Consider the following 25,954-nt stretch of genomic DNA (forward strand, 5'->3'; position numbering starts at 1 on the left):
ACTTCCCATTGATATCACTGGCCAACCCAAGAAGTATACTTCAAAACGTCCTATGAAGCGCATGTGCAATAGATAAGAAGAGGGTCGTCATAAAACATACCCGTGGGGCGGAGCTCTGCCGTACGCAATCGCACAAGATAGCATTATGTCCCGTTAGGAATCTCGAAATCTCAAATATCCTTGGCTCTTCACCATGGTGTCGGGTCGAAAGCTGCATCTAGCCTACCTAGCGCTAGTCAGCTCCGCGTGGCAGTGCTCGATAGTCTCGAGTCAGACCATCTCATTCCGTCGTGCGTTCATTAAACTAATTGCTTGTCTACCGCCATCCATCGTATTAGATCGAGCGATTCTCGATAACTCGACAACTACATAAAAGCCAGGGACAATATCGCAATCGCCTAGCTATATTAGTAAGGAATGTGTAATATACCAAGACAGCCAAGTATGTAGGAACAAACAAGCTTGGTTATGATACATCTTGGCTTCATAGCCTTATCATTATTTCTCGGCGGCAACTATGCGACATCCTAATTAAGTTCGCTTCACGCTAGGAGGGAGAGCTTAGGGCGATATCTCACCGCTCGGCGCTCACCCTGCTTGACACAGAGAACATAGAATAACACGGGTTCCCCCGACTGGCTAGTTGCCACGGATTGACAGAGAAGGCAAGACTGCGTAGCCAGCCAATGTTTAACCTAGTTGTGAGAACCCATTAATAAGATCCCATAAGATCAGCAGCATAGCCACGTACGTAGAAACTCCTATCTCCATGTGCTATCCTACCGCAAGCCTTCAACGAGCAAGTCCCCCAGACAAGAAAGGGACACACGTCCATACACTAGTGCTAGAATTCTAGAATTCTATCCTCCATCCTCCATCCTCACATAGTGTCCGTCATGTTTAACTACCCCCTTAACTCGTACAATATGTGACGGGAGCTAGCCATTTATTCGCGTTCCACCACATGGCGAACTGCCGTAGCCCTCACATCTCCATTGTCACCAGGCCAGCACAGATCAAGCTTTCCGCGTGCGTGCTACACGAACGAGCATACCTACTACATATGCCATACAAGGTATGTACCAGGGAGGTACGTGGGTAGTTTGTGCCACTTAGACTCGGCTGCTAGCTCAGAGTTGCCGCTTCTTGTGATACTACCTATATCCACTATAATGGTACGAGAATATAGTAAGAAAAGAACTATCACGGGATGAACTCGGAAGGTATGGAAACAACTTTATTGTTCGGCGAAGAACTCAAAAGCAACTCTAAACTTACCTCAGACTACTAATATAGGTAGGTAGCTATAGCCTCTTTGCTTAAGTCATCTCAGCGGCTACAATGTTCCTCTTCCCAACGATTGGCTTTGAACTCTGCGTAAATAAAATTAGATATATCGAGTGAGACAAGTACCAAACGGAGGCCAGCAACTATACATTAGGTACTTACTAACCGTGCTCAAATACTATAGTAGGTTATAGTGTTCAGCTCATTATAACCACGCCGTATCTTCAAGTCCACAAGATAATCAACACCTAACCAGCAATAAGCATACTCTTGCCAAAGAGGAACACTCTATTCGTCTATCTATTTGTCTATCTATCGATCTATCTACCATTCACACTCTCTTCTACCTCCCTAACTCGACCTTTCTAACAAGCACCAGCCGTTCTCCCTCCTCCTCTCCGCCTCCATCTGCTCCCGCACCCACCTCCGAGCCCTCCCCAAACCCCAAGAACGGCACCGCCGCGCGCCTCAGCACCTCCTCCCAGAGCCCCTGCACCAAACCCTTGAGCTCGTCGCCTGTCTGTCGGAAGTCCGGGAACGCGTTGACCTCGAGGAGCCAGGGGGTACCGTCGGTATCGACTAGGAAGTCGAGGCCAAATATTTCAAACGCGTTGGCCAGCGGCCGAAAGTGCATCTGCATAGCGCGTGCCGCCGCCTCAAATGCCTCGCCCGTCACCGCGCAGATCTGCGCGAACACGTCTGTCTTCCGCTGCTGCGGCAGCGGCAAGTCCCAGAACCGTCGGACTGTGCCGTCGTCGACTGACCGCTGTAGGCACGTGTTGGTCAGATGGGCCTCGAGGTCAACGGACGACGTCTTGGTGGCGGGTGCAGTGTAAGGCTTGCCTGCGAAGAGCGCTAACATGTCCTTGTACACGTAGACGTCCAATCGACCAATGCAGGCGACGTACGTACGGATGTGGAATTTCCGGTTATCGCCGGGCAATAGGAGTGGTGGGTGTATGTACGGCTGAGCCACGAAGTGACGAAGATGCGAGGTGGTAATACGGTTGCGCCTCTCGGGATCGGAATTGAAGACCGCGTCATCCCCTCGGCTCCCTTCGTTTCCATTATCATCCTCATCCTCGCTATCCGGTAGGTCCTCTTCCCATTCGTCAAAGATGCCTTGTAGATCTTCCATCGTGCTAAATAATCGGATGCCTTGTCCCCTATCGCTCATACTGGGCTTGAGAATCCACCATTCGATTTCGTGGCCTGGCTCCTGCTCTTCATTCTTCTCCAGGCTTGCACGTAAGTCAAAAGCCTCAACAAGGGCATCACCTAGGAATTCGGCATAGTCTAGCTCGAATGCCTCGCTCCTTTTGACGTGTGTTTTCAACACTGACTCAGGGCGTTTGGCTACCCACTGCTCAACGGTTGCTGATAAGTAATGCTTTCGTATCAATGCCTTACGTAGCATGTAGCTATTTACTAAACATTTCTCTGCATGCGAGTCTACGTAGTCCCAGTCGATGGCTTCGTAGGGTGTGATTTGTAGGACAGGACTATGGTTGTTTTCTGGCAATAGCTTGCTCAGTGGTCCAGGGTGAACCTGTAACGCTAAGTCGGGTATCGAGAGTAAAGTGTATGACTCGGGAGAAAAGAACTTCTTCAGGGCAGATAGTATAAGTGGTTGGACATAAGGGTCTTCGTAGGCGATCAAGGCGTAAAAATGTTGCTTGGGTCGGTATATCAAGGTCGATGTAGACATTGCCATTCCTGAGGTATCCGATACATCCCTGGAGAAGATAACATGAGAACGGCGATCAAGGATGCACGTATATCACAAGTATTCGACATCTGTAGAATACTCGACATCCTCTTCACCATATCTCACCTCTTTCAGGTGATGTAGAACATGATGAGGTTTTGTCTATCTGATGGACCGGTTATGCGGCTATGCAAGATCCAGCTGCCTACAATGCTGCCATCCAAAACCAAATGCAATGCAATAGACTCAACTCACAGTTTCAACTCCTCTCCATGTAAATGCGTTGCCGTATGATAAAAGTTTGCTTTCATTGGTGTTACACTGCATCGTTGGTTAGGATTGGGTACAAGTACGGCCGTTGACGCCGTCGACGTCGTCAATATAAAGGAGATCAGATCTTAACTTACCTTGTGAAACCCTCCTTCACCGCCCATCCATCATTCCCTGGCGGCGACTCCTCAACACTTTTATAAACATCCGCAAACTTCGGCGCCCACTTGAAATGTCTGTGTTTATACCGCGCTTGTCTTGTTTCACTACTGTCGCCATTTGCTTTCGAGTCGACGCCGTCGGGTGCTCCCGCTTCTTCTCCGTCTTCTTCTCCCTCTCTTATTCTCTCCTCTTCCTCTTCCTCATCGCCAACACTCCCCTCAACCTCCTCGAAACAGACACTTGATTCGCCCCAATAATTTTGTAGCATTTCTGTCCACAGCGTTTTATGTTCGTCAACACCTTCTATGAGTGGTACGTTGACCGAATACAGGTCAACACTCTTGTCTGTCGGCCACTGAGCATACAGCTTCTCGATAACACGCACACTATGCCGGGTAGCGGCATCGATGATTGTGGGGTCGTGGTTACGGCTGAAAAATGCGTAGCTCAAAGCAATAGCTTTCCTTCTACACACGGCAGCTTCGAGGGCGCCACCTAAAGTACCAGAGCTCAGTGCGAACACCGCCGTCGTATTCCGACCATAATTGGGACCCGACACTACAAGGTCAACAGGGCCCTTTTCGCGGAAGAAATGGTGCAGGCCAATCTGGGCGCAGCTAGCTGGTGTTCCATCGACAAGAATCCATTCTTCCTCTTTGCTGTCCTTGCTTGGACGTGTATATATAGTTCCCTGAGCTTGAGAGGCAGCGCTGGGCAACGGGTTGAAGGTCGCAGATGGGCGGTAGTAGAGAGGCTTCACGGTCTGGCCGATCATATGAGCCTTCCCAATCCAGGAACGTTGGACGTGTGGTAAGCAGACGGAGACAGTATGTCCCCTTTTTTGAAGCTCTCGGACTAGACTATGTACGTAAGGTGACGAGGTCGGAGATGGTGGACCGTCGTCGTTGGTCACTAATATATGCATGGTAAAAGTAGTCCTATGGCTATTCCATACAAGATTGTTGGGCCAATTGGAGTTGCTAAGACTACAGACGACTGTTTCAACGTACTAGACCTTTCCAATACTAAAGAATGACTGATCGAAGTGATGTGTCGATAAGTTGAATATGTAGTAGTCGAAAGTTGGGTACGTCTATGGGGAGATGCAAAGGTAAAATTTAGGCGGGGGCGGGGCAAAAGAATTGCACCTTCATTTGTTAAAATGTTTATACCACAAGTACACTACATGACGTGATACCTAAATCGTCTAGTACGACTTCCTTTACCTACCTAAATAAAAAAGTAGTTAGGTTAGGTAGGTACACTCATATATCTTATATTACGTATGTATAGCAACTACCTCGAATTTCTCAACGGCAGGTGCGTGTATGCTCTCTTATGACGAACATGTAGATCCTTATATGTACCTAACCTAACATACATGTAGCTATAATTAGGATATATACGCCATGTACACAATATCTCTACATTTTCTAAAGTGAATATAGGGAAATTACATTTCTACTCTAGAGGTCGTCGAGTACCTATCTAGGTAATTGCATAGACCTCTAGCACATAAAGGAGAGCAAGACAACAATAACTGTTCACACTGCTTTAAAGGCAGAATCCAGACCAAGTCATCTTACCCGAATCACATTTGGTGCATATAGAGTAACTAGGGATACCGGCGACGCGTGTAAATTTATTATCTGATAGCAATAAGTAACTAGACTGCTAAAGGATGCAAGGTATAAGTAAAGCAAATAACCTCGTCCAGCTGTCGGCGATGTGGTTGTCGGCGATGTGAATCTATAAGAATACCTAAGGTACAAAAAGCTCGAAAGCTCAACCCACCAATCACAAAAGTAAACCTCTCCTGTCCAACGCAATAATGATCCTCAACCTTGCTAGAAAACACTCGATTCATTCTGAGGCAAAGCTAATTATCTGAGCCCATCACCTGCAACAATTAACATGGCTGGATTCTTAGTCCAACAACGCATCTACATAGCAATAGCAACCCTTTCTGTGGCTTTTTTGACCAAGTTACCTTTGCCATACGGGGAACGACGCCCAACACCTCTTGGTAAAACCAAGCTTTCCATTTCAGACCCTTACTGTACCGAAACGCACCGAATTCCTCCCATCCAAACCCACAAAGGGGAAAAGGGAACACAAAGAAACTTAGGCTGAAGATTTTCGCAGCTTAATTCCATCAAGATTTCCCAACTGCTGCAGACGAGTCATAGTATCGCTCAAAGCCGCCGACTAGGCACGCTGGCGCTTAGACGACTCGTTCGGTCTGGCCAAATCCTCGCCCTCTCGCTTCTGACCATGTGCAGCAGCACGGCTCTTAGAACGACGCCAGCCATCGAAGGGGCTGCGCGACTTGGTGACCTTCATGGGTGATTCGACAGCCTTCGCGTGTAAAGCAGTGCGTCGAGTTCGAACTGTGCTGGGAGGTGAGGCAGGTGCGAATCTAGGTGCAGTAGGTGTGCCTGGTTTCTCAGCGACCTTGGCGGTAGGAGTTGTAGGAGCCTCGATTTCATCCTCCTCTTCAACATCCTTGAACACGTGATCTTCAATATCCGTAGCAGCTTCCTCATCATCTGTGGTCGGCTTGGCAACATTCTTACCCTTAGTAGGGAAGAGGAGACGCGGTTTGATAGACGAGCGGGTCAGCGGACGTAGTCGCTCATGACTCTGAGCTCTGCTTAGCTCTACCTCCTCGCTCTCGCTACTAGATTCATCCGAATCTACATCCTCACTAGACGAAAACTTGCGGAAGATCTTCTTTCCTCGGCTATAAAATAATAATTATTAGTATAGAGGTTAATTAAAATGCGGGTATATTTGGGACGATAATGGGATGATAACTTACAAAACATAAATGATTCCATCCTCTCGTTGCAGAACTTCGTCGAGAGGCTGTTTGCCTTCACCAGGGACGGAAATCTGTTTGCCTTGGCCTCGCTTCTTAGGAGACTTGGGTTCCGCAGTAGACGAAGCGGGATGCTTCTCGTAGAAAGGATTGGCAGCAGTATCGTCTGCCTCGGGGATGCGGTCGCGTGTATCGGTGAAGATCTCGATGGGTTGATCGATGTTCTCAGCAGTGAAGCTATCCAGTGTCAGGCCGGTGTACTTCTTAGCCTTTCTTTTCTTAGGAGTTGCAATTGCATCGGTCTCGGAGAATAGACTGCGTGCGATCGCGCGAACATTAGCCTTGGACTTCTCGTCGGGCTGCTTCTTGGGTGTTTTGGCCGGAGTGGGGAACATAGTTGCGGCTCGAGAAGCGGTGGTGCTGGCCTTGGATTTGTGCTGCGACGAGGAAATTCCAACGGAATCGGCAGCGTTGGAGGTGCCTTCGTAAGTTAAGGCGCCAGAGGCGCGTCGTACAGAGTCCATGGCCGGCTGACGCTTTTTGGGAGAAGAAGTGGCAGGTGTAGCAAAAATATCCGACGAGGAAATCCTTGTAGATGCGCGAGTGCGGTGTTGCGGAGCGCGGGGAGAGGGCGTGCGTTGAGTTGAGCGCTGAGCTGAAATGCGGGCAGATTTTCGGGGAGAGAAAGGCTCCCAAGAATCGTTGTAACCAAATTTTGGAGTGCCTGGAGTATGCACTCGACCTGGCGGGGAGGGTGTTGAGACTGAGAAAGACGCCATTGTTGTTCGCTTTAAAGCAGCGTTCTTTAAGCTCAGTTGGATAGTTAGAAGTCCGCACGATGGGTGCGGGCTAAATTTCGGGGGTTCAAGTATCGCAATATCCTTCGACTCATGGAACGTCGATATTCTCTAAATCTTTACGCGTTGGTTCAATTGAACACTGCTTGACTTAGGTGCAAGGTTGGAGAACGATTTTTAGTGCGAAGGGGGTAGTAGGCAAGGCCAAGTATTGATGAGTGACGATAGTTAAACAAGGGGCGATCGCGTCCGGTTTGCTTTTTTTGCTTGTTACCTCCGTCCTCGACTTGCGGTTGCTTGCGAAACCGAATTAAAGTAGTAAGATGTTGATATAATGATTAGTAGCGATGAGTTACAGTGGTGCTAGACGTGATAACAAGCCAAGTTGACTAAGTCTAACGACAAGGAACGTAGAGAACAAATGGTGTTGGTGGCTTGATGCGTGGGAACGAGGTTGTAGTAGTGGGAATTTTGATCAAATTAGGGATATGGGTGGTAGGATGTGAAAGTTTGAAGTGGCTGGGCTGCCCAGACCTTCGGGGGGATACCTCGAACTATCCCAACTTGCAGTGGAACGTGCGGTAGTCGCTGCCAAATTACATGGGTACCAAGTTACGGTATTATGACATTCCAATAGCGACCCCCCTGTTTACTTTAATGTAATTGTTACGAAGTACTTGCCGGAAACGCTTGATTTATGTGGTGTGGCATGTACTCTTCATAACTTCACGGTACAAATCGCACGGTACGTTAAAAGTGACATATTCGTATGTATCTGCGTACCTTCCGCGACGCGTTATGCGCACCCTGTAGGTAGGTACGCGTTGTAAAGCTTAGCCCCACCACAAATTGGATGGCTAAAAGTATATCGATAACTAAAGGCATCTGAGTTCAATTGGCCAATTTCAAAGCCAGCACACAGTCAATCTCCACAAGCCAAAACGCAAAACACTGCTGCACGACAACACATGTCAACAAAATTTGTTTTAGAGAATGCCTTAGACACCAAGGAAGGTTAGCTTCAGGAAGACACATAGAACATAGAAGGTTGCAACCTATTGCAACCTACGTCACTACTAAGTTCGTAAACCACCATTGGGGCCGCTTTTGGAAATAATTAAATCTATTGGTGGTTTGTCTACCCCTGGATTAACCATTAGCTACCCCTCCACTCTGCCTATCGCCAATCGCAGCTATTGCGGTATCGTATTGCAGTATTCCCTATTGTTTTTCTTTCTCGCTGCGCAACTATGTCCGATCACGAATCTGACGCTGAGGATCTCTTTGCCTCGCCCACTGCAAAGCACGCCTCTAGAGAAAAACCAGCTCGGCCTAAAACCCCCTCTAACCCCCCGAATAATCGCTATGATGATCCGGAAGAGAGCCGCGAGGCGAACCTGCGCCGGGAGCTAGAAGGCGTTCGGAACATCAATGAACTGATTGAGGGCGTAGTCGGGACTCTAGAACGGGCGAAGGGCAATATGCACGTATGGCTATATTTACTTACTCCTTACTTATCTTCATCCCTATATGCTTCCAATATGACGCCCGTAGCTACATCCCTGGCTACTAGCTATCTCCCCTCCTCCCCGCATGACGCAACTAAGCTGACTCAACCGTCTACCCCTTAGACCGTCTCTAGTACCGTCAACACCGCGTCCACGCTCCTCAACACCTGGACGCGCATCCTATCGCAGACTGAACATAACCAGCGACTCATCCTGAGCCCTTCCTGGAAAGGCGCGAGCCAGGATTTAGCCGATGCGGAAGCTGAGGCCCAGCAGAAGGCGCGCGAAGCTGAACGCCGCGTTGCCGAAGACGAGCGTCGTCGCGCTGAATTTAGACGTCGCCAGGAGGAAGAACAGCGCCAGCGCGAAACCGCCGCCAGCACGCGGAGCTCAACTAGCACTAGAGGGACGACGCGCGGAACGAGGAGCGGTAGGAGCATTAGTACTAGAGGCAGAGGGACGACAACAGGGCGAAGCGTGTACTCATCCGCGTCTAGTAGACCTACATCCGCAGCAGACACAAGCTCGACGAGTACGGCTAGAGGGACCTCGGGGATCGGCCGAGGGTTCTTGAGAGGAAGGTCGAGAGGGACACGAGGCTATTAGTTAAAAGGGGGGGCGGATACGATAAAGCTTTAAAAGGCTTGATTTGATGATTATGCCGCTGTCTTAGGTATACACGAATGATGAACGGGCACATATATCCAAAGGCTAAACCTAGCCCAAGCCCAAATACTATACACATTTGATGACATATACCCTTTCTAAACGCCGGTACTTATTCCTATTTTTATTCCAAGTTTACTTCTTCATGAAGAAATCACTCATCTTCTTCATCCCCACCGTATTCACCTTCTTTAGATTTTTCACGCCCCTGCTCTCGCCGGCCTTCTTCCGCTTCTCGTCTTCTTCTTTCCGGCGCTTCTTCTCGGCGCGATCTGCTACTTCGTCCTCGTCTAATACGCGTTTTCGCGAGTAGTCGCCCACGCTGCGCGCCGCGGCTAGCTCCTGTCGTAGCTTGCTGATACCCTCTAGGTAGGTGTCCAGCGGCGCGAAATCGACTGCCGGGGGTTTCTGCTCCTTGAGCTTCGTCTGTAACTGCGTGGCTTGTGATGGGGCAATGTAGCATGAGCAGATAAAGTTGAAGGCTGTGCGGAGGCGTTGTAGTTTTATGATTTCTGGAGAGGCGCCGAGCGAGGGTGTTAGTTCTGTGGCAGTAGTAGTGGTTATCGATTCTTCGACAACTGAGGTAGCAGTTGTAGATACTTCTGATACAACGGTTGTATTTGTTTCTGTAGATGAGGTAGAAGATTGGCTTTCGACAGACTCGGGTTTGGGGGTCGATGCTGTTGAGGTTGACGCTGGGGTCTCTGATTGTGCTTGTGTTTCTGTCTGCTGTGAGATAGACAATGTTGTCGTGTTCTCTCTTTTTATACCCACGACCGGCGCTTCTAGAGCTTTAGCCACAAACTTTTCCTCCATACTTTTCGGCAAGGGTTGCTCGCTCATCTTCTGCGCCTTGCCTAGCACTTCGGTTAAGAGCTTGTCTTCGCTGAAACGGAACATGGACTCGTTGCCTGCATCTACCGTATCGCATATTGCGGCCATCCGCGACTCTAGTAATGTCCGTACATTCCCCCATCGCAATATTTCAGATAGGTGTGGGGACTTGTCGCGTATGGAGTCGAGGTGGTCGTCGCTAGACACAAACATCCGCTTCCCATCTTTGGTATTGGTGGATTGGTCTGCAAATGCAGGTAGGAGAAGGAACATAGGATCGATGAGGGTCGCGACGTATAAGTCAGCACCTTTAGTGATATAAGCGCCAAGCTCAGCGTCATCTTTGCTCGTCTTCTCTTCCACTTTGCCTGTATCACTGCATTCTATCAACCAGCTTCTAGGCGTCGTCTTGGGCGCAGCGATCCTGGTAAATTCGTATATACCAGTTTCAGGGCATACTAGATATCTCGTCGGTTTTGAGTATCTTGGGTTCAATAAGGAGACTATTTTCGCATCTTTGGTAGCGCTGGTGGGCAGAATGAAGAGCTTGGGTGGATTTATGGATTCTGTAGGTAATGCGTATCTTGATTTGGTGCTGGAGGTCGTCGACTTGGTATCTGATGTTGCGGCGGCCGATGCGCTCGCCTTTGACCTAGTTGTCCTTGCCATGTTGTTGAATTGGTGTGTTCTTGTCTAGGTAATCTAATATGAGGCATTCGGATTTGAACAGTTATACCTTGTACTTTTTAGAGTGATAATACATAGCATAGTAAATTATGTAGTAGATCAAGCTTGAAGATCTAATTAATTCTCCTATCCTATCAATGGGGATTTCAAGGGTATTTTCTTATGTAAGATACTTAGATAACTAGTGCATACATTATGGGGCTGGGGGGGTCTATTGACATTATGTCAGCAATGGTGTCAGTATAATTACATAATTACAGGCCCTGACACTATGTCAAGACCATGTCAACAGGTCAATACAATATCTGCAAGGCTTGTTGTACCGATTTCATTGCAGGTACTTACAAGTCAGTACTAATAGATAGTATGTCAAGGTATTTATTATGTCAGAGGTACTGTCTATTTCGCCGCAATTGCCAGGCCTGTTGACGATGTCCAGGTAGCCACTATGTCCACAACGATGTCAGGAATTCAACACGATGTCAGAGATTTAATACAATGTCAGCCCCGGGTATATACAGGTTAAATAAGGGCCTGGAGTATACATATATACTGCAATACGGTAAACTTTAATTATTCGTAATCGTAATCGTAATGACCTCGTAGTGTAATGGTAAAACACGTAGCCCGTAATCTCGTAATAGTAGTAGTTCAACAATCTTTTCAATTGACTTTTGCATGTACCTATATGCTGTATATATATATATCTTTAAGGCCCTGTATTAGATTACAAGGCCTTCTATTCTTTTAATTTTTTTTTAATATTATTAGGCCCTGGGGTGGTGACAATGACCTGGCCTGACATAGTCTTGTACGTGACATATGTCGATTAGGCGACCGTGACTACCGTTGGTGACGATGTCTAATAAGCCACCCTTTCCCAATATATCAGTGTTTTAAACGCAATACAATTACAACAAAATATAATCGTGTACGTACGGTAGCTATTTCAGACCTGGTTATCCTTATAATTTGGATGCAATCACCCCCGAGGGTGACTATATCAAAAGTAACAGCCAATTAGCCAGGAGACTGATTCTTGACTGTTACATGGCCGACATTATGTCCACACCTTATCACTATTGCTAACACTATGTCAATAGACCCCCCCAGCCCCATAATGTATGTAACAATTGAAGGCTTTAATAAGGTACCGATACCCCCTGTTGACGCGCTCTGATGCAAAGTCGCGTCTTACTAAAAGGGAAAAATCGCGTCTCCACTATGCCAATCATCCGCTGTCATTTAATCCGTAGATCTAGCCACGGCTGCCATGGCTACCCGTGTACATTAGGTACCTAACGGTTACACCTTAAGTCACTTAGTTATCGATATTATCGATACCTTCCATAGTATTCAAGTACATCCATACTTTCTCACATGTATTTTGTATTCTTGTAATACTGAACCATTTGCGAGACATCGTTTATACAATTCTCAGTTTTACTTTTACACACAATTATCTAAGATCAACTTTAACGAATACATTGATTCCGCGGCGGTGTAGAATACACTCTTAGTTCGACCTACATACAACCAAACACTTGCTTTCACCCTGGACTTTTTGCCACGCATCTGTTCTATATTTGTTACATGATATAAGACTAAAGCCAGTAAAGGCGACGGACCCCTGCAGGTTTCGAAGTGGAGGGGACATAACCATAACTTCATAACTTCTGTTACTACTACATACTGGGCAAACACGGTGGATGGGAGACAGCAAATGATGATTACGATACTTACTTATATACCCTAATGGCGCCGACGTTATCGCTCTACTCTAGCAACGACGTCAAACTGTATATCACAAAATGGCAGGACCTGGCATAGAGTCCGAGACTCAATGGCCCCCGCGATCTCCACACGACGTTCTCCTTAGCACACCTAAGGGACGCGAAAAGCTACGTCGCATGGCCGAGCGATCGTCACCGTCACCGTCTCCGAGTAAGATACATCGACGGACACCCGCGCTGTCTACTCGGACTGGAAACTCTTTTCGCGGCGGCACACAAGACGCTGGAATGGATATGGATGAGAATGAAGACGATGACGAAGATGAGGACGAGGAGATGCTGCAATTGAAGCTGCAAGCAATTCAGGCGAAACTCAAGTTAAAGAAATTACAAAGCGCTAAGGCAAAGAGGGCCCTTGGAGATAGTACTACGACACGGCCTGAATCTATATCTATATCAGATGTTCCAATTGCTAGCAGAGCCCGCTCTCGAGCAGACTCGTTACGTTCGGGTCCAACGACACGGCCACAGTCGCAAATGGAAGTTCAAGTTCCAGCATCTCCGGTGAGGAGAGCGCAAACGGCGCAAGGCGACGGCTCCCCTAGTAGGGTACGTCTTGGCATAGACAAGGGAATCAAGGCGAAAGACATATCGCTGAAAAGAGCCCCAAGCTTTAAGAGGACTACTGAGAACCAAAATGGAGCCCAAGGAGGTTATCTTCGAAGAGCGCACACACCCGCTCCCGGTGGTGCCGAACAACAGACAAAACAGGAACGGCCGATGACTTTTAGTGAGAGACTAGCCGCGGCTAGGTCAGAGGAGTCAACTCGGCTAGAGAGACAGGAAAGGGTGAGGCAGGCAAGGAGTAACGCCTTTGAGCTCGGCAGACAGGAAATGGAGCAGTTAAAAAGCACTGCGAAGGATATACCCGACATCCCACTACAACCCGAACAGTATAGCCGTGAACAAGTCATGGCCGGTGGTCGGATTAAACGTAGTGATACCGTCTCTAGCCTAAGACGGCCTACACTGGATGAGAATCGCCCTGGGACCAGCTCAGGGGTGACAATGGAACCTCAGGCACCTCCTGAAGAAGTGCCGGAAGAAGAAGCCTCTGCATTTGAACCGTATTCAAGTGTCCATCTCTCGAAGCGAGTGATACCACATACGACTCTTACCCGGAATCTCTCAGGCAAGAAGACATACGTGATAAAGGATCTATTAAAACACGTCAAGGCGCCAGATTTTCAGCTTCCGGAGATCGAGCAGGACATAGTAGTCTTCGGTATCCTAGCTTCAAAGTCCGACCCTCGTTCGCATAAAACCTCAAACAACAACTTAAAGGAAAAGGTAGAGTCTGACCCGGCCAGGGGAAAGTACATGGTTTTACAGCTTGTGGATTTACAATGGGAACTCGAACTGTTTCTTTTTAACTCTGGCTTTGATCGATATTGGAAATTAGTTCCAGGTACACTTCTGGCTATCTTGAATCCAAATGTCATGCCACCGCCGCCAGGCCGCACCGATACAGGGCGCTTCAGTCTAGTGATCAACAGTGGCGAGGATACCATTCTAGAGATAGGTACAGCGCGAGACCTTGGGTTCTGTAAGAGCATAAAAAAGGATGGGGAGCACTGTAATAGTTGGGTTAACCGCAAGCGCACCGAGTTCTGCGAGTTCCACATGAACATGGGGCTAGCCAAGCATCGACAGGCCCGACAAGACGTGAATGCGTTCAACACCGGACTCGGCCCAAGGAAGGACGACGGAGATGGTAGGAGATACAAGAAATCGTACCGTCTTAACGACTGGGAGCACGCCAACGACCCCAAGAAGAAGAGCAGGGGCAACTTCGACAGAAGCACGCAAAGCCAGTGGTTTATCTCCAAGCCGAGCGCTGCCAGTATGCTCGACAACGAGATACTAGGCGGACAGATCGCTGATCGCACCGAGCGCAGCGAAGCCCTAAAGAGACGCCTCGCAACCCAGGAAAAGGAGCGTGATATCATGAAACAGCTGAGCAAGGTCGGGTCTGGCGCCGGCAAAGAGTACATGAAAAGGGGCGGTGCTAGCAGCACTCAACGCTCGGCTTCAGGCTCTAGCCTACTATTCGCAACCACGTCGACACAAGCCGGCGGAGACGAGCCCAGGCAAGATCTCGACGCCAGGTCCCTCGGGCTAATCCGTGCAAAGGGCCAGGAACCCAAGATGCACCTCAGCCCTATAAAGCGCAAGCGCAGCGAGGGCGTGCGACCATCCTCCAGCTCTGCGGCCCTCGCTGGTAGCAAGCCTGCGCTCGGTTGGGGCGGCAACCTGAAGGAGAAACTAACTCGCATGAGAGACGGCGAGAAATTACGGCCCGCGATAAACCTGAATTCCAGTAGCGACGGGATCGGGCATGCGGACAACGACGGTAGTAGCGTTAGTGCCGGCGCCGCCAGTAGCTCCGCCTCTAGATCCCCGGCTCGCAAGAAGACGCGCTTCGTCACGGAAAAAGGCATTCGCGAGGCCGGACGCGAGAGTCTCGGCGCGGAGCTAACCCCAGGCGCGGGGGTAGAAGACGTGTTCAATACCCGTGCTGCTACTCCCGGTGTGGATAGGAGTAGGGATACTAGTAGTAGGAGTAGCAGGGCGAGGCCAAGACAGATGGTCATTCTAGACGAGGACGATGACGACGAGTTGGAAATTCTCCGGTAGCGAGAGGAGAAGGGGAGGAGATAAATATTAGTAGTATTAGTATGGAAAGTGAGAGAGAGGGCATGCATAAGTGCCCCTAAAGTGAGGAAGCAAAGAAGCAAGACGAGAGATGAGCAAACCCGACGAGGTACACCAAAACTTCGTCGTCGAGTCTTTCTTCGTTCGTCCTCTACATCTGGCACGATAGCATAGCATAGCATCGACAAACACCTACGCAAGCAGAATTGAATCTCTACGAGAGACGGCGTGCATGGATGATAAGGGTAGTGAGTGGACAGGACAGGATAAACTAGGATACGGGATGCATTGGATCGAATTGATTGAATCGGATGATGGTTTATTGTAGCGCAGGGCGAATCGGAGCGGACAAGCTGTTTATTTTTGGACCCTTAGGTACCAAGCAGAGACTTGGTCGGGTTGGTTGATTGATTCGATTAGTCGTATATATTTGTTATGTCATGTGTATTCTCCTAGTCCATGTGTCTACCTAATTGCTGTTTTTCCGAATGCGTAACTTGTTCGGGGGTAATGGGCCCTTGATTTACTTACTTAGCAGTAGTCTGCAACGATTTGAACCGACGGCAGGGGACAGGACATCTCGACTTTTCCTTGGTAGTATCACCTAAACCGTCATCCAGGCCCCAGCGTTATGTTATGACTTGGTTAGGTATATAGTGTTAAACAACAGTCCACCCACAAGTTATCTTACCATAATCAACACCACCACCTCAACAAACCTAACCTTGAGAACTTATCTCATTTATTTCCCACCTACTCGAAATACGTATGCCTGTGTCCTCGAACCGAGCAAGTAACAGTTCAAGAAACACCTACTATATATGCGGAAACAACCATACGACGACAAGTCTTGTGTATGTGTATCTTATATACTAAGTCTACATCGAACCAGAGCTACAAGATTCGAAGCGGCGAAGACGGCAAAAGGAACGGACCGGAAAAAAGGACCAAAAACCTGACTTAGAACACATCTTTAAAAGATGTGTCGAGTTCTACGATTTTTCTGAATTTTCGCCCCCCCTTTCCTTCTTTTTGTTGCTTTTTTTTTACGTTGCTGTAGTATCCCTCGTTCCTAATTCTACTCCGCACCACCTCTCCTCGACCGAAAAGGAAATGTGGAATGAATTGGAAAAAATTAAAGACGACAGGCTCGCATCCTGTCTCACCCGTAATGTTTGAGCGATACTATCATTCTGTCACCTCATCTTTAGCCTCTTCAACCTTTTGTACTTGGTCCCCCGACGGTTCCTTCGCGATAGTCTCTTCTAATATGGACTCGCCAGCAGTATTGGTAGCCAGTGTTTTGGTCTCTTCTGTTGTTTCTGTTGTCTCTGTTGTCTTAGATTCGCTCTCCGTTTCGCTCGGCTTCAAATCTACAGGCTCGTTTTCTGTTTTAGCTTCCGGTTCGTCTTGCTTGTCCTGCTCTGACGGTGCTTGTCGTCGAGCCTCCTTAGGTTCTTCACTTGTAGCCTCATCAGGCTTGGTTTCTGTTTCTGATGACGCTGCTGGCACTAAGCCGTCTACTGTCACGATACCCTCCTCGTCTATGCTCCATAAGGTGCGAGTGATAGAGAAGCTCAGGGTAGGTTGACCGTTGGACACCGGCGGAGGACCAGATTCCTGGCCACTTGGGCTGGCAGCTTTAGTCGGAGCTCGTCGTTGGGGACCTCTGGCGCGACCCTTTCTCGCGTCAGATAACGGTGCCTTCTCCTTCTCCTCGGTGAATTCCTGCGTGGTAGAATCTTCCTTCTTAGGGGCTTGAGGACCTAATTGCAAACGTTTATTAAGATCGGACATAAATCCTGCCTGTAGGGCAGCAATCTTCCCACCAGCTGGCCTTGCAGGCACCGCAGGCTTCGGCTTCACTGTTGGCTCCGGCCCTTTAGACTCGGCGGCGGGCTTCGAAGGGCGAACGGGGAGTTGAGGTTTTGGGCGATCAGGAAGCGTAGGTTTCGAAGTAGAATCATCACCCGATTCTTGCCTCTTGGGACGCGAGGGTAACGTAGGCTTCTGAGGAGTTTGGTTGGCAGCCGGCTTTTCTACATCATCATCATCCCGTGTCTCTTCTGTGTTCTCCGGGGTAGAGACAGTTGCGGTATATTGTAGAGAATCAGGTGTATCTTCCCAGACATCCCTACTGGGAAACCTATTAGTAGGCATGCTTGGCTGACTGTGGGTCTCCTTATTTAAATGCGGCTGGTTTCCAACCCACGACGGGGGCTTCTGTTGGCGATATAGAAAGCTGTCAGGGGTGACGGCCTCTTTTTCGGCTAGCTCCTCTTGCCTCCGTGCAAAAGCTTGAGCGGGGGTTTCGCCATCCCGTAGGGGCACATCTAAGACCGACGCTCGCCGTTTCCGAGCCTCTAACAACTCTGGCGTTGAGACTTCTGCGGTAGAATGCACACTGTTAGGCGCATCTTCCCAGATATCGCGGCTGGGGAATCTTTGGTGGTGCTCCTTTAACTTTTCGGCCTGAGTCTTGGGTTTCTTGCCGCTCTTCTCGTCTTCCGGGAACAATGGCTCATACTCTTCAACGTCCTCTAAGGGGGTCGAATGAATCTCCGGCGGTGGTGGGCTGTACACACTTGTAGGTCTGCTTGTAGGGCGACTCTTAGGTCCCTCCATTTCGTATGCACTGCCATGTCGTTCCGACGGAGGCTCAACGGCGGGCTGTAGTTGATAAGGAGAGGGATCTTTAGCTACTTCGTCAGGTGCTAGAATCGGATGAGTGCGTATTTCCTCGGCATCTTCACCCTCGGCAGATTTCTCATCGCCGAATTTAACAAAACCCTTACGTCTATCCGGCTCGTCTACGTGAATCACATTGTTGTTGCCAGCATTATCAGCAGTCTCATCCTTTAAGGCCGATGCGAGGTTCGTGTCGTGCTTGGGAGCCGTGGATGGCGGTTGGGGAGACGAAATTCGCGAGGTGTATTCATCCGCTGCTCGATAACCGACTTGCTCGCTAGGAGTCCCAACATAATCTGTTGACGTACCTGTAATCATCGGTTAGAACCACTCCAAAGTTTTATTGGTTGTGTGCGTTACCAAAACCAGCGCCGCGACTGGCTGTATCCCGAACGATCTTGTTGAGATCCTCACTACTCATTGAGTAGTCGTGGACACGGTCATGAAGGTGATTATAGCGCTCCTTATGGAGGACGTCAGGATGTTTTTCATAATAGGCCTTTTCAAGTTTGTCGGTTGATGCAACGCCGTGTCCATGGAGGCCATAGACATCAGAAGGGAGCTCGTTAAAGCCACGGGAACTCGTCTTCCGAGTATGGTGCCGAGTAGCAGGCCTTGTCCCGTCGGTGCTCGCAGCTCTCGGGGCAGGAGTAGGCGAGGGTGCCTGAACATCGCCTGCATTGGCTAACATGGGTACCCGTTGTCCAATCTCAGGGATGCCATTCTCATCCTCGGTGAAGAGTTCACTCTGGTGGGAAAGCTGACTCGTAGTACTTGCCTTCTTCTTCAGGCTGCGACCCGAATAAGCCTGCTCATCGTAGGAAGGACGTCCGATACCAAAAGCTGCAGCCTTATCGGAATCGGTGCGAGTTACCGCAGCGACTCGCTGTTTAGCACTCTGGGCGGGCATTGTTGGCTTTGGTGCGTATAATTTGATGTCGGCGCCAACAGTACGGGTTTGTTCGGGAGAAGCAGATGAACGACGGCTAGCCTCTAGAGAGCCAAGCCCTTCGATAGCTGCGGCATACTCCCGACCTTCTTCGCCTACATTGGGCATCTCAACGCTCATAGGACGTTCCAGTTCCTCACCAAGATGGGTATGACTGTGTCGAGCAGCACCGGTACCTTTCGGTGGGAATGGAATTTCGTTTAGAGGCGAGGGAGCAAATCGATCCGGGTTAGGAGATACGGAACGATTAAACCGGCGGCTAGGACGCGGGGGGATCGCAGGTACGGTTGAGCCATTCTCTTTCTCTTGAGCCCTTGCGGGACGAGGGGGGATAGCCGGGACTGACTGCATCGTGGCAGCAGACATAGCTTACAATGGAAAACACAGTGGTTAGCTTAAATGCTCGAAACAATCAAGATTCGTTTGCGGTCGGCGATGAAGAGGCCTAAAAAATCTGAGTAAGTGAAAGATCAGCAAAGAAAACAGCAAAGAAAAAGAGTCGAATGATTAATATTCGACCGCAATGGCCAGGTTTATGTGAACAGTGAACTGTGAACAGTGAACGAGGATAGGCCAACAATGACATATTAAAATAAAAGTATCCACAATCCACTACCGACCATCCACCGGCCATACACCGAATAGATTTCTTGTGGGTTTAGGGGCTGAAGAGTCCTAATTAATAATGTAGGTAATTAATACGTACCGCATAAATATCGATGGGCTTCAAATATTTCCGTACGGGACCGTCAAGCTAATAATAACGCAAGAAATTTTACAAGCTATTAGAACAAGACGGCTTGAAGAATATCTCGCAGGAATCGCAACTATCGGTCAGATGCACTAAGATGAGACCGGGTCAGGTTTTACGCTTGTCTAGTCGTCTACTCGTTAGATCCAGTTTCCCTTCCGTATCATGCGGTGAAGAGATAAAAGATATTATGTGAAGAAAGATAAGAGAGGCTCTAGTGATAAGCTAGGTAGGTTATGTATATCTGAGGAATGAAGTGGTTTATCAGGTAACGGGAGCGGACCGGGCGATACAGCCACGTTTTTCCTGTCAGAGTGCCATTGGAATGTGGATCTTGGGTTTCCCGTATCCTCTGTCAATTACACCACCCCTTTCTCGAAGAGACAAGTTGACAAGACGAGGGTCTGCTATGGGAGAGTGAAAGAAGGAAGTAAAAAGCTTCAGTTGCCAACAAAGAAGGTGGGATAGGTTCCAAACGATGGAGGGGTTTCCTAAAAAGCTTTGTGCAGGGTCACTTACACGTTCGTGACTTGATTGGTCGGCCGTTGATGTATGTTAGACTTGGCCAGGTCAGCAACGTTAGGTCGATCTCGATTGGTATGTCGATTAGAACGTCTGTGCCTGTTCGCTGTCGGCTGTGGTATTTGGTGATCGTCTCTTATTCAATAAGAGTCTTCGAAGTTTTAAGGTGAAAAAGAAAAGGATAATGTCCCTTTTCGTAGATTAAAATAAAAGTAAACTTTGTTGAAAACGATGATGTAAAAGGTCGATCGGGTTTAGCCGTAATCAGAATTGCAACAAGCGGTTACTAATTGCGCAACCGAGCAAGTATAAGTTAAGGTATGTAAGTTCGTTCTTCGTGTTAACAAAGGGATTTTCTGCTTTTGAATAGGTATATATGTAAGTTTCGAATCTGTAACTAAGATCACGATACGATGATGAAACTGAGAGGGACCCGGATGCCTTTTATACTTGCCCACCTCCCATCTCACACCCTAGTAGGTAGGCGGCATCTCCTAAGCGGTTATTAGTAACATCAGCTGCACCAGACAAAGTACCTGAAGCCGTTGGCGATGTCATGGAAATAATCTTGATTTCTATTAGCTACCAGCAATTCGTTTTGAACAAGGATGTGCAATGTTGAAAAATTCAATAAATTTGTATGTAGGTTAGGTAGGTACCTATTTAATTGAGTCTATCCGATGTACCCCGCATGTAACTATGTTTTCTTTCAAGTCACAAGCTCTTGCCGGCCGCAACAAATCGGCAATGAGGGGTACGCTCGGGGTACACATACCTGCACCTTACCATCCATCTCCTTTACGCCTGCAGGCGGTCTGGAGCTGGAACCTGACCAATCGCAACTGCGTAACATTCAATAACCCTCTAGAGCTCTTCAGCGGGAACTTGTACCACCCCTCTGCCCCTCAACGTATTCTTCTAGCGCGGATGGGTCAGGATGGGGTTAATGCAAGTGATACCAGTAGAAGAAAAGGAACAGTACAGTATATGACAGTATGAAAATACGTATACGCAGTAACTCCTATTTTCAAAATTCGTAATTAGACCAGAGATTATTAGAATTCAAAAGTTCCGTCTTTACTACTGCATACTGTATCCGTCTTTAATACATCAAAACTTGTTATAGAATAAAAGTCTCACCGTGTAATGTAGCATTTACCATAAAACGCAAATGTGACAAAACGGGCGCAAAATACTATGCGGTACATACTCCAATAATAAGTATAATCAGCCTCACATGTACCAATAGACTAGACTACATCATTATACTACACTATGTACCTACTCCCAGTCTAAAAATTGTTCCGTAAGTGCAATCCCAGGATAGTCGTCTGATTATGGTGTAAAAGATACGTATAGTGCGTCAGAGTTTTTACGGTGAATCGACCAATACATAGGTAGCTAGTGTAGAAGAACCACCCGGTGGTCCCTGATCTACTTTTCCGCTCTGCGGTCCGTCGAGCTTATTCGATAAATACATACCGTGTAGCACATCCGGCTCCTCTCTTTCGGTAGCAACTCGGTCTATCGAGGAGTTCGTGTCTTACACGGAGCACCACCAAGCATAAAATTACATACGTAGGTACCTTATAATTGATACGTACTATGAGACTTGGAACCGCTTTGATAGGATGGATGGGCAATGAACAAAACTCCGGTCTTAAGTGCAGCAGGGGCAAACAGGTACATGATCGTGATCACGCCTCCATCCTGGTTCCCCGCTTCGTAGGCCACGAATACATGCATTATACATGCATTATAGGTAGGTATGTAAAAAGCTAATTAGGTGGTTTTATAGCTAGCTAGGTAGCTATATAATAGCGATAGTAATTATTTAGAATAATATTTCTCTCCATTTTAGATAAATAAGATGTTTAGAATTAATTATATTAAATTCTTAATCAATTCTTAAGGAAATGTAGTAAGAGGAAGCCATCGTGAGAGTCTTACCTATACTTATAGCAATGACGGCATGCAGCCATGTTTCCCCACAGTCTTGGCCTTCACTTACGTTATATATGTCTTTGCTTACTTAAGGCAGTAGAGAGACTTACACACAGCTCTACCTTTCATTTGATCCAACCCCAATAGCTCAAACTTTCTCAGCTTCCAGAATTCCCGAATGGGACTTAAAAACACGGAACTTCTCGATTGAGTTTCATTACCGTAACCAATCCGATTTTCCGCCCCTGTTCTATCGTATCTACGCTATTTGACTATCTAAATACGTGATTGAGCCGTATATGTAATGTAAAATTTCTCTGAACATTCTAGATGGTCAGATTGACCTGGATGAGTATCAGTAGGTAGTCAGATATGAACTCATCGATCGGCTATGGAGACTTGAGTAGTGGGGGTTTTATGTGGGGGACTTAAGCTACTATGTATAATACCTTCATGACGCTTTAGATAGTTCTCTCCTCTTAGAGCAGTTGATCTCTCGCCCTAGAATTGCGGCAGATCAACGCTATTTGACTACTACGGTAATGCTGGGATCTCTTTGAATCTCTGGTAGCTACCGGTATAGTGGCTACCAATGAGGTTTGACCAAGGGTATATCGACCGATAGATAGACGATAGACCAGAAATAGGCGACAAGATAATGAGGCTACTACCCATATACTTATCCGTAGCCCTACAGTTGGATGAAGACCAAGTAGCACAGTGACGATAAGAGGTTCAAAAGCGGTATCCGATTCAAAACACCAGCACCAGACTGGGGTATCTCTTCCATTCTGGATGCATTAACGAATCCGGGAAAACAAGAACATTCCGCAGCCGTCTTGCTTGCATCGTATTCCGTTGCGCCGTTCCCTAAAGATCAAAAGACAATGCAAACCCTCCCTTTTCCCTCCATCTGCATAAAAGAACAAGACCCAAAAGCTACACTCCCTCCACACGACACAACTCCTTTTACTAAGGTTCCCTGGCGTTCGTCGATCATATTGGTAATAATATTTCCTCATCAACTACCCCTATATAAAGCCAGGGAGTAGTAGTAGTGCGTTTTCCTAGCCTTCGAGGTTGTTGACTCGTCCACATTATTACCCGATCATACGATCATTTGTGCAACACCTGCACCACCTAGTGTCTTACTTCCGACGAAGGCCTGGCCCTTGACACCAGCAAGGGCATAGCAAAGGGCCGTGAAAGTTAGGACGACAGCGGCGGCGATCAAGGACGTTGCAGCGACGGCAATGCTAACCCACTGGATAACGGCCATGACGCCGTAAGTAGCGGCACGCATGTAGTTAGTCGAAACCTTGCGGATCGCAGCATCGAACGAGGCCGAGGTAGGGCAGATTCGGAGTAGGAGGGGTACTTCAATGAAGAGGATGATGAGGAAGAAGACACTATTGATAACAGTTTAGTTTCTAGGTAATTTTTCCTATTTAGCCGTTCAGAAAGGAGAAGGACTTACAGAGCGAAGATGGCAAAGATGATGATGAGAGGGTGGAAGAAAAGATAGAACAGGTTCGAGAGACCCAGCGCGAAGCATAGGATCATAGACAAGATTCCAAGCCTATCCGAAGAGAAGTCTGTTAGCCACCAATTAACCAGCACCTCACAGATAAAGTCGAACGTTGGGCATTAGAGCCTGGATGCATAAACAACTCGGTAGATGTGAATATCGCATAAGGGGCATATCGTATGAGTTGAACTTGGCCATGTCGCATGGAGTAGTCCAAAGGAAAACGAGTAGATCTCTTTCGGAAGCTTACCATTGTCCGTAAATACCTTTTCGCGCCGTTGTTAGCTTCTGCTTAATCTCTAACTAGGGAGGCCTTGGTGGCCTGATCAACAGATAAATGGCTTACTGAAGTTCCTCGTCGCAAACTCGTCCTTGAGAGACATCTTGAAGGTTGATAGTCGTCGACGGACTGACTGTATCGATTTATTATCGAAGGCGGGAGGTCGAAAGCCTTAACCGGAGAAGGGCGCTGACGACGACTGGATAAATCGGGACGGATGGGTCTGTTTGCGATTCAATAGCAAAGGCCTCGTAGAATACCAATAAACCCAGCTAACGGTCTACGTTCTCGATCGTTTTATTCGTAATAATATTTCGTGGCAACGGCCGTGGTCATGAAATTGTGTATTTGTTTATGCTGGAGTAACAGGCGAGATCGTGGGCAACAAAGTTGTTGATGTTTAAATGTTTTTTAAGAGGTTGAACTTGATGATGGCTGACTGTGTTTCTTGACTGTGTTTCTTGACTGTGGTTCTTTCTTGCGTCTGCGTCTGTCTGTGTTACATTGCTCGTATTGTACAGATGTACAAAAATCCACATGAGCCAATTAGGAGCTTCAGTGGATCTGCAATTCCTAACGGACCCTTGGCAACCTGATACTACTTTGTTGTTCCGGCGGCGCCTTCTAGGCTTCCAGCAAACCCGCTAGTACAAGCAACTGCTGCGGCGCAACCAGCAGACGTGGACCTGCGCACAAGCCACACCGGCAACGTCAGCCGTTCTGAACCAATCACTAATGACCGTAAATCGCCTGCCTTGCGTAGGTACCTCGGTATCATCACAGAGTCTAGATTCACCAGCCAAGAATAAATACTGCCAACAAACATTACATTATTTATATTCAATAACTATCAAACTACTCATAGACATCCAAATACTTCAAATAAGAGTAACGGGGCCAAGACCTCTAATATCAACTTACAATGAAGTGCTCGCTCTTGATAATGCAACCACTAGAACTTTAGGAGACCTGTTTCTTATTAGTTATAAAAGTCTGTAACTGTACTTATAGAAGAGGAAAGAGAAAAGAAAGTAGCTAAATAGTAGTATTCTATTCAAATTATATAATCGAGATGCTGTGACTGTTCTCATGTGCTATTAAGATACACACCACTATCTTTGATAAAAAATCTCGTTAAGGAAAAGTTTTCTCACTACAGTCATTCCTTGGATTCATTGACAACCTAACATCTACTGGATGTGTATATTCACTAATCAAGTAGGTTGGGGAGTTGATCATGAGAATTATAAACGATGTGTTCACTTGGTCTTTGGAATTATTAAAGCTACCTACCTACTATCTATATTAAGAAACCTCAACTCAAGTCCATTTAGAACATTATAACTATCTATTTAAAAATGAAGTATGTGCTAAATATATTTTACAATACCTAAGTAACAGTACGAATTTCCCATTTATGTCCCGATAGAGGGACGTTGGTTATTACTACATGAATTTCAGTATCGGCTAGTTACCGAGTTTATAGAACCATTAACTAGCATAGGTATATAACCCTTTAACTATTCTAATATGGTTATCGTAAGTATCTCTCAGAGAAGCAAAGTATACTCTTGTTTGCTTTAACCCCTACTTCCATAGTCAATCAAAGGAAGGGATAGTTACGATAAAAGCCATGTATCTTACGAAGTACTCTTCTACTGAGACAACTCCATGTTCTCCCTAAGCTATATTTTTATTCAAGTAGCAACATCAAATCTAGAATACATCTTCCTAGGTCTTATATCCCTTTTGAACCGACGAACTGTTGGTGTGAACCGTTAATCACATGGACATCAATTCAGGGGTAACTTGTACCCATGTACTTATTCAATTACAAGCATATATGCGCCAACAGGGCATCTTTCAGGGGATGATGATGATGATGAGAACGTTAACGTCTATTGGTTTTGCTATAGCTAGGTAACTACAGTAAGGCGCATCTATGGCGCTTTAGACGTTTAGAGTACCTCGACCTCCTTAGAGGGAGACAGAGCTAGAGTTTCGCATAACATGAGAGATCCTCCACTTCCTATCCCCAGCCCCTACCTGCCTATAGCATTACTTTACCTGGTTAGCGCCGGCGCCAGGTAGCCGACTTTAATCA

At 47.3% G+C, this 25,954-nt stretch overlaps 7 protein-coding genes across 7 annotated transcripts; 2 read left to right on the top strand and 5 right to left on the bottom strand.

The window, feature by feature from the left end:
- Positions 1-1,630: 1,630 nt before the first annotated feature.
- Positions 1,631-4,352, bottom strand: F4817DRAFT_356298 (sure-like protein; the record flags this gene model as incomplete). Its single annotated transcript, XM_049305776.1, has 3 exons — positions 1,631-3,023; positions 3,251-3,316; positions 3,403-4,352. The coding sequence occupies 3 exons, from the start codon at positions 4,350-4,352 to the stop codon at positions 1,631-1,633; spliced, it is 2,409 nt and encodes an 802-aa protein (XP_049162576.1).
- Positions 4,353-5,049: 697 nt separating this feature from the next.
- Positions 5,050-7,604, bottom strand: F4817DRAFT_325954 (uncharacterized protein). Its single transcript, XM_049301830.1, has 2 exons — positions 6,249-7,604; positions 5,050-6,170 (listed from the first exon to the last, which is right to left on the bottom strand). Exons 1-2 carry the CDS (start codon positions 7,025-7,027, stop codon positions 5,636-5,638), a joined length of 1,314 nt encoding a protein of 437 aa, XP_049162577.1. The 5' UTR covers positions 7,028-7,604; the 3' UTR covers positions 5,050-5,635.
- Positions 7,605-8,188: 584 nt separating this feature from the next.
- F4817DRAFT_211435 (uncharacterized protein) lies at positions 8,189-9,257 on the top strand. The gene is made up of 2 exons (XM_049298691.1): positions 8,189-8,532; positions 8,677-9,257. The coding sequence occupies exons 1-2, from the start codon at positions 8,296-8,298 to the stop codon at positions 9,157-9,159; spliced, it is 720 nt and encodes a 239-aa protein (XP_049162578.1). The 5' UTR covers positions 8,189-8,295; the 3' UTR covers positions 9,160-9,257.
- F4817DRAFT_211442 (ribonuclease H2, subunit B) lies at positions 9,016-10,909 on the bottom strand. Its single transcript, XM_049298692.1, has one exon. The coding sequence runs from the start codon at positions 10,720-10,722 to the stop codon at positions 9,355-9,357; it is 1,368 nt and encodes a 455-aa protein (XP_049162579.1). The 5' UTR covers positions 10,723-10,909; the 3' UTR covers positions 9,016-9,354.
- A 1,092-nt stretch (positions 10,910-12,001) lies between these two features.
- F4817DRAFT_325957 (uncharacterized protein) lies at positions 12,002-15,631 on the top strand. Its single transcript, XM_049301831.1, has one exon. It carries the CDS (start codon positions 12,552-12,554, stop codon positions 15,168-15,170), a length of 2,619 nt encoding a protein of 872 aa, XP_049162580.1. The 5' UTR covers positions 12,002-12,551; the 3' UTR covers positions 15,171-15,631.
- On the bottom strand, positions 15,632-19,529 carry F4817DRAFT_325958 (altered inheritance of mitochondria protein 21). Its single transcript, XM_049301832.1, has 2 exons — positions 18,237-19,529; positions 15,632-18,184 (listed from the first exon to the last, which is right to left on the bottom strand). The coding sequence occupies exons 1-2, from the start codon at positions 19,189-19,191 to the stop codon at positions 16,377-16,379; spliced, it is 2,763 nt and encodes a 920-aa protein (XP_049162581.1). The 5' UTR covers positions 19,192-19,529; the 3' UTR covers positions 15,632-16,376.
- Positions 19,530-23,122: 3,593 nt separating this feature from the next.
- Positions 23,123-24,067, bottom strand: F4817DRAFT_211515 (Golgi apparatus membrane protein TVP18). The gene is made up of 4 exons (XM_049298693.1): positions 23,917-24,067; positions 23,821-23,836; positions 23,520-23,621; positions 23,123-23,451 (listed from the first exon to the last, which is right to left on the bottom strand). Exons 1-4 carry the CDS (start codon positions 23,951-23,953, stop codon positions 23,151-23,153), a joined length of 456 nt encoding a protein of 151 aa, XP_049162582.1. The 5' UTR covers positions 23,954-24,067; the 3' UTR covers positions 23,123-23,150.
- Positions 24,068-25,954: the final 1,887 nt, after the last annotated feature.

Source organism: Daldinia loculata (assembly GCF_022478755.1).
Source record: "Daldinia loculata strain CBS 113971 unplaced genomic scaffold F4817scaffold_5, whole genome shotgun sequence".
NCBI classification, from domain to species: Eukaryota; Fungi; Ascomycota; class Sordariomycetes; order Xylariales; family Hypoxylaceae; genus Daldinia; species Daldinia loculata.